Genomic DNA, 8,480 nt, shown 5'->3' with positions numbered 1-8,480 from the left:
TCACTATGAATGATATCAAAAGGCAAATGGGTTTTATTGATAGAATCATAAAAAGGAAGTTTGACGCTTTTGCCAAAAAACACAGGACTGACAAAGCGTATTGTTTGGTTTACTAAAGTTAACAAAAGAACAAGACTTTAACGATTGCAATAGGTTGGATCCCGGGTGGCCAAGACGTTGGTGCCAACGATCTTGAGTGATAGCGGTGAGAGCAGTTGGTGAGGTAGGTGACTTGATAAAATTGGTAGTGAGAGGATAGAGGTCGCCCGAGCTATTGCATCGTAGGATAGGAGCTTTGGTCTTGAGATCCTTCACAAGAAAACCAAATGGGTCAAATTCAATAGATAATAAGTTGTCCGTCGTGAGACGACCAACCGAGATTAGGTTTTTAATAAGGTTAGGGGCGTAAAGAACATTATTTAATTAGGGGGGGGGGGGGAAGGGTGGTGGGAGAGTTTGGTTACCCTGCCCGATAACTGGAATGGTCATGCCATTTCCAACAAGTATCTGTTTATTAGTGCTAGAATTAAAAACAGACGGAGAATGTTTACCTGGTTGCTGCATGTGATCGCGCTGGTGTCCGTAAAATCCCACTGGATCAGCTGTCTGACTCATTGAGAGAGTATAGAGAGCCTGTGCAATGTCTGTAGGTGTCGGTGTATAGGTGGCGGTGTAGGCCTGGTCAGGGCGTGGCCCGAAAATACCCGGATTATTGTTGGGCCGTGGGGTAGAGGGATAAGGGCATGGTGGAGTAGACTGGGTTGGGCCGAAAGTGGAGGAAGGAGAAGAATTGAACTGTTGGGCCTGATTTAGAATATTAGCCCACTGGCTTTGGGTCCAATTGTTAGGGAAAACAATGTAGGGATGGGTAGGCTGCTGTGAGTTGGTGGGGCGATGGGGTTGAGAGGTGGAGGTCCGGCCTCGGCCTCGGCCGCGAGAGCGACCTCGGCCCCGGCTGGGGTCACGAGAATTGTGAGGGGCAGTTGAGTGGTGAGGGTTGGAAGGGGAGTGGGTGGGTCGGCTTTGAGCAAGAAGAGCGGAAGAGGCTTGGGTGGCGGAGTGGAGGGCATGATTGGCTTTGGTGGTCTCGTTCATACAAAGTTGCGAACGGACATCAAAGAAGAAGGGTAGGGGTTTGGTATTCTGGAGGATAGTATCGACCGTTTCATACTGCTCCGTGAGACCCACAATGGTCTGAAGAACCAGAGTCTGTTCATCGACAGGAGCATCGACATTGGTTAGTTGGTCAGAGAGAACCTTGAGCTCTTGACAGTATGCGGCCATGGAGGAAAAATTTTCCAAGCGTGTGTTGGCGAACTTTTGCTTCAGAAACAATGCACGAGTGGCTTTGTTATCCTGGAACAGAGACTCAATGGCCTTCCAGGCATCGTACGCAGTGGTTCGGGTCTTGATGACAGTCTTGAGAAGGTCCGTGGAGATAGTACCGTACATCCACTGAAGGACGATAGCATCGAGCCGCTCCCAAGAGTCGGCCGGAGATGAAGGAGAGCCAGAGGTCGATTTTTCTTTATCTTTGTCAGCGGCAGCAGGTGGTGTTCGAGGGGAGAGGTGATCAGCAACGAGATAGGCGGTGCAGTGAAGCCGAAACAATTCGGACCAAGTGTTATAGTCCGAGGCTTCATGATCCAGGGTAACAGGTAACAGGAACGAAGGTCTTAATGTTGGACACGATGACAGCAGGGTGGAGCTTCTGATCAGCCATGGAAACAGAATAAGGTAGGCGGCACAGGACAAAGAAACGACGGAAAGAAACCGGCGATCAAAGAGAGGACCGAATTAGGGTTGATACCATGTAAGATAATGATAAATCGTACCTCTTCTATTCACAAAACATTCAATATATAGTTACAACATAATCTCCTATATTAGGAGATGATAATTATAATGAATACAAAAATACAATCCAATCTATTCTATAAATATGTCGACTATTAATATATATTATCGTATCCGGTATCATATGGTTCTAGATTAATTAAGAACATATTTTGGTATCTTTTTTGGAATATCACAACTTTAATATTTGGATTTACGCTTTCTGTTGCTATATCACATGACCGTACTGTACCAAACCAAACCCCAATATCACATTGTGTACATGTTTCAGTTTCTATTTTATCAAAAATCAGTCTGCCGCTCCGTGATGCGTGGGTGGAAACCACTAGTTAAAATGTTTATCCTTTTTGATAAATATTTTTCTCCACTCTAAGACTAACTCTTCTTCTAATGCAATAAAAACTGTGATAACCCTTACATTCTAGCATTCCATCTTCTACTTATTTGCTAATTTTTGTTAAAAGTCTGCCTGTGCATATTCGATTCATAATTAATATTGCTTCACACATTTAATTTCTTAAAAATTACTAAAAAAAGAACTGTAAAGATCTAAATTCAAATTCTAAAAAGTTAATAATCCAACTCTTAAGTTCAAGAACTTTTATGTTATACTTTTAGTCTAATTACTTTTAAAAGCTAGTAATTATACAATACACACACACAAACTTTAACAGTATAACTAGATAGTATCCGGTATCCAATTAACTTGATTCTTCAGCACTCGACTTTGATTGATGGATGGTGCTTTTGAAACATATCCCGAACACACTTGAGTTTACGGAGAGCCTCGGTGATGGTGGTTCTTCCTTCAGGAGAATCATTGGTGCACGAAAGTGCAACTCCTATGAGAGTTGTCAGACAATCAAGTTGTACCTTAAAGCTCATAGATTCACTATCCGAGCAGAATTCGTCTGGTTCTTTATGCATATTAGGATCCAAAACTTGATCCAAGTTATCCGGGAAAGCAGACTGCACCCACGTCTTAAGGCTTAGACCACCAACGAACATCTCGTCCGTTGGACTCTTCCCGGTGAAAATCTCTATTAGCATAATGCCATAACTGTATACATCTCCTTTGGTTGATGGTTTTGCTCCCATACCGTACTCTGCAACCAAAGTACAAGTCATTATAAGACGAAACTATTCATTCAAGCATGTTTTCAAGTAAACGAAGATGAGATTAGTGAACTAACCTGGAGGTATGTAACCCATGGAACCTTTAAGAACATGTGCAGAGCTAAAAGACTGATCTTTGTCAATCAACATTCTGGCAAGCCCAAAATCTCCAATTTTTGCAGTCAGATCTTCATCCAACAAAACATTACTTGGCTTTAAATCGCAGTGCACCACCGGAGCTACCACAGATTCATGGTGAAGGTAACTCAACCCGCACGCTACATCAATCACTACGTTTAACCTGTCCATCAAGCTCATTCCATTCCCTATCCACTTCTCTAAACTCCCATTCTTCATATATTCATACACCAGTGAAAGAAATTCGTTGTTCTTGTGATTCAAACTAGAGCAGGACGTTATCAACTTGACAAGATTCCTATGCCTGAGATGGCGAAGTGCAGCACATTCAGCCAAAAAACTAGGTATAGAGCCGGTGGTTTCCATGTCGAGCGTTTTCACAGCTATTTCTTGTGGCTGTCCTTCAAGGTCGAGGCACCCTTTGTAGACAGAGCCAAAACTCCCACGTCCTATCAGGCTGTCCTCGTGGAAGTTCCTAGTAGCAGTACGGAGCTGGTCATATGTCACCATGTAATGTTTGCCCTTGTAGGAATCAGAAGAAGTGTTTGTGGCCTTAGCAGCAGTTCTCCGGAAGTAAAAGAACAAAGCGATTGATATAAGTACTAACAATACCGAGGCGGTTGCTGCACCTAAAATCATGACCAGTTTGTTGGTATCACTTCTTCTACATTTGGATTCATAGCATAGCTTTGGGTTACCTTCAACATGAACTTTGGTGAGATTTAAGAAAATCCCATTACTTGGAACATTTCCTTCTAAGTTGTTGAAAGAGAGGTTGAGGAATTGGAGGTCTTTTAAGTTTTGAAGATTAAGAGGGATTGAACCAGAGAGTTCATTGGAGGAAAGGTCTAGAGTTGTCAAACCATTTAATTCACCCAAACCATTTGGAATATTTCCTGACAAAGAGTTTTCAGAGATGATCAGTTGCTCCAAGCTCTTACATTTTTTAATCGAGTTTGGAATATTGCCTGACAAACGATTGTTAGAGAGATCAATTGTCACCACTCTTTCTAGATTCCCTATATCTTCAGGCAAAGAGCCGGTTAATGAGTTGCTCGAAAGATTGAGGATGGTGGTCAAACTTGGGAGATCAAGAACTTCACTGGGTATACTCCCATTGAGCTTATTCATGGACAAATCCATGTAAGTTAGCCCTTCGAAAGCCTTAAAACAAGTTGGTATGCTTCCTTCCAATTCATTGCTTGATAAATCAATTTTTCCTAACTTCCGAAGATTACCCAATGAATTTGGGATATTAGAAGTCAATCTGTTTTTGCCTAGAACAAGCTCTTGTAAGCCTTCCAACTGGCCTACTTCGGAAGGAATTTCACCGGAAATGGAGTTGAAGCTTAAATTTAGTAAGGCTAAACCTTGCAGTTGCATAATGGAGGGTGGGATGATGCCAAATATCTGGTTTGAACCCATGTACAACATTCTAAGTTTTTTAGAAAGATTGCCTATGAACTCTGGGATGGCACCGTCAAAACCGTTACCATCAATGGCTAGGAAATCAAGCTTTGTACTGTTTGCCAATGAGTTTAAAAAACCAAGACCTTCACCTTGCGAGCTTACAATGTTATTGTACCCAATATTATACATTTCTAACTCAGGGAGGTTACCAAGTCCTGGTGGTACTGTCCCGTGCAATCTGTTATGTGCCATTCGGATGCCTCTTATGTTTGTTAAATTGTGCAACGAACCAGGAATGGTACCTGTGAATTTATTAATGCAAAAGTTGAAAATTTGAAGATTTGGGAGTGTATCCCCAACGTTGTAAGGTATATCACCCCCCAAATCATTAGCAGCCACCGCTAGAGTCTCGAGTGAAGACATGTTGTAAATCGATGGTGGAACAATGCCAGTAAGATTATTAATGGTGAGATCAAGATTCTTTAGGTTCACGAGACGAGACAAGTCTCCAGGAATCGGGCCACTAAGTGTATTGGTTCCCAATTTCAAAGTTAACAATGAAGAAAGGTTACCAATGGAAGGTGGAATTGAACCAGAAAGATGGTTTCCTGCCAAGTTCAGAATTTGAAGATTCACAAGTAGAGTGAGATCTTCAGGAATAGAACCTGAAAGTTTGTTTTGCATGAAATCAACAATCCTTAGCTTCATGCAACGGCTTATGTTTGCTGGAATGGCGCCTTGGATGCTATTAAAACTTACGTTAAGGATTCGTAGGCGTAAAAGATTGGTGATTGCTTCAGGAATTATACCCTGAAACTGGTTTTCTTGGAGTTGAAGTGTTCTTAGAAAAGACAAGTTCCCGATATGGGGATTAACTGGACCGGATATCCCAAGGCCAGAGAGGTCAACATCTACAACCCTTTGGCCATGATCACCACATGAAACCCGGGTCCAGTTGCATGGGGATGTGTTTGGATCCCATGTAGCTAAAGCATCTGGGGGCTGGGTGATTGTTTGAGATTTCATGTAGATTAAGGTTTGTTTATCTGTATCAAGACTTAAAGTGACAGAAGTTACATATGTGTTGTGTAAGAAACAAGAACAGAAAACCAATAGGATAAGAATGTGGAGTTTGGAAAGGTGAATGATTGAAGCCATGATGGTTTTCTGGTTACAGTAAGTTTGGTTGTTGGGTATTGGTGTTTGGATGTATAAATATATATAGAAAGTTGGTTATGGCAAGTCTTTTTCATTTATTATGACCACAACTGTATACTTCAACTTGTTAAGATAGACTTGGAATAAGTCAAGATTAATTTAAGTGGATCCACGAGCAGTAGCTAATGACTTTAGGTTATACCTGTATGTACTTCACTAAATTTCATAAGAGGGCGAGAATGTGACATGGCCCCCTCAGATTGCCTGGTGAAGACGGTGTCGGTATTAAATTGGTAATCTATTCAAAGTCGTCCTATGAATCTTGTCTAACATGAAATCTAACTCATTTTTTTTTATAGATGTGTCTATCCTCCTACTAAACATACCCTCATATGAGGGAAAATACCTTCTAGTGGTGGGCTCCAAGTTGGTGACAAAAGGGTTACATTTAGCAACACCCTTTTGAAAACGTTTCCATGTATATTTGTATTACATCTTTTATATTTCATTATTTGTCAACATAAAGGATTCATATTATACATTGTGTGATGAGCTATAGTATAAACGGGTTTAAAAATAAGAAAGGTAAGAAGCTAAACGTTTCCATGTATATTTGTATTACATCTTTTATATTTCATTATTTGTCAACATAAAGGATTCATATTATACATTGTGTGATGAGCTATAGTATAAACGGGTTTAAAAATAAGAAAGGTAAGAAGCTACTATAGAGACAAGTATCCAAGGAGGAATAAAGTGAGAAGAGTAATTTTCACCAAGAGAACACATCCTTAGAAACATGCATATGAAATTCACATGCTTAGAAACATTCACAAGCAAGTCATAAGCTTAGAAAAAGTCACATTCATGTGCGAGCAGGTCTGCACCACCCATTGTGCGCAAGCTGGTTTGGCTCAATTTCATGCGCCCCAGGCCTGCACCACTCATGCGCGTGTGCGCCAGTTTGGCTCACTTTCATGTGCGAGTAGTTCTGCACCACCCATTGTGCGCGCGCTGGTTTGGCTCACTTTCATGCTCGCATACGCCAGACACCAGTGAACCTATACGAGCACGCCACACAGTAGCGTCGTATTGGCTCACTTTGTTGCGCCCACGCGCGTCACTTCAGTGGCCATGCGCCAGTGCACGCAGACCAACCTGGTCATGCCCCGTGTACTCGCACGCCTGCCTGCCATGTCATCCTCCAAGGTTTCCTGCCACCTGTTCGTTGCAGCCCATGTGTTTTACCACGCACCGGCGGTTAAAAATACAAAGGCGGCTATCAAGCGGCTCGCGAAGTGCAAAGGGCGCCATCAAAGCGCCACATTGCACCCATCGCCCACGCCACGTGCGCGCGTGTGCGAGCGCAGGTCTGCACCCTTTGCGAGTACACTTAGTGTGTTCCATGAAACAATAAGGATGGAGTGTTCCCATTTAAATACCCTTTAAGTTTTATCTGTCTCCTATGTGGGACAAGGTGCCATTTTCCCATTATTTCAGTATTCAATGTTTCAAACACCAAACTTCGAGCATCGATATCTCATTCATCTTAGCTCCGTTTTGGACGCGGTTTAGTTCGTTGCGAAGCTCTTCCAACATAGAACACAAACCCAAAAAATAAATATATAAAATCTCCTTCGTTTCTTATACTTATTTCTAGTCCAAAAATAGGAAAAATGCAATTCCTATATTTGTGAAAATTCATATTTTCACAAAATTTCCAACAATTATTTTGTTAGTGGCCGGAGATTCACCTCTCCTTTTACAGAGGTGTCCTCTTAAACTTGTTCCTCCCATCCATGTGGGACCACAATATTGTTTGGGATTTTATGCATGCTTATTACAATTACCCACGGACCACCAAAACAAACACGCAAATCTTTGGGATTTTATGCATCCTGATTACAATTACCCACGGAGCCCCAATACAGACTATATGACCCTGAGCACGACCAGAGGAAACGAAGTATCTTTTTAACTGGACTAGGTTTAATACTTTTTTCGAGTGAACTTCAATCATGTCGCGAGCTTTTTGAACACCCCTATTTAGGGGTTAGCCGTGATTGTTTGAGATTCAAGTCGATCAATGTTTGTTTATCTGTTTCAAGACTATGTGACACAAGCGACATGTGTTGTATCGGGAACAAGAACAAAAAACAAAGAAGATATATTGTGTATTAATGCCATAAGTTTGGTTCTTGGGTAGTTGATTTGTTAGGTCTCATTCATTATGAGTTTATAGCAACGACTGGATGCTGCAACTTGTTATGCTGACTGGAACAAGTCAAAATTATATTTGAAATATAATTAGATACATAAGTATTAGCTAATGACTTTATAGGTTGTATGTACTTAACTAAATTACATAGATTGTCTTTCACGGTCTAACCCGTGGACTAATCGTGCGAATTCTAGATATATGAAAACCCCATGATCGATATTAAAATTGTCCCAAGAAAACCTAGCTCGGCTTTGAATTAGATATATGAAAGAGTGGAGAACTGAAGAAGCATGATCGATTCACTCGGCGAGTGAGGGAAAGAACAATATGCCGCAAAACATGAATATGGGAATAAACATTATGCCCCAAAATATGGGTATGTGAATGAACAATGGGCAAGGGAACTAGATGCAACAGCCACCTACTACTGGATTTATGCCGCCTAGAAATTATAATCCGATAATGGGTAGAGGTTATGGTCAGCAACCTTATGGTGGCTACAGATAGAGTTGCAGCGGTAAGCATAGTTATTGTGATATAAAAAGCTATTCTTTTTCCTGATAATTTTGTAATTCTTTTT

At 41.3% G+C, this 8,480-nt stretch overlaps 1 protein-coding gene across 1 annotated transcript; it reads right to left on the bottom strand.

Moving 5' to 3' along the window:
- Positions 1 to 2,381: 2,381 nt before the first annotated feature.
- On the bottom strand, positions 2,382 to 5,707 carry LOC110889893 (putative receptor-like protein kinase At3g47110). Its single transcript, XM_022137467.2, has 2 exons — positions 3,051 to 5,707; positions 2,382 to 2,963 (listed from the first exon to the last, which is right to left on the bottom strand). Exons 1-2 carry the CDS (start codon positions 5,677 to 5,679, stop codon positions 2,572 to 2,574), a joined length of 3,021 nt encoding a protein of 1,006 aa, XP_021993159.1. The 5' UTR covers positions 5,680 to 5,707; the 3' UTR covers positions 2,382 to 2,571.
- Positions 5,708 to 8,480: the final 2,773 nt, after the last annotated feature.

The sequence above is a fragment of the Helianthus annuus genome, chromosome 11, assembly GCF_002127325.2.
Source record: "Helianthus annuus cultivar XRQ/B chromosome 11, HanXRQr2.0-SUNRISE, whole genome shotgun sequence".
Lineage (NCBI taxonomy): Eukaryota > Viridiplantae > Streptophyta > Magnoliopsida > Asterales > Asteraceae > Helianthus > Helianthus annuus.
This window is presented reverse-complemented; position numbering and strand designations above follow the sequence as displayed.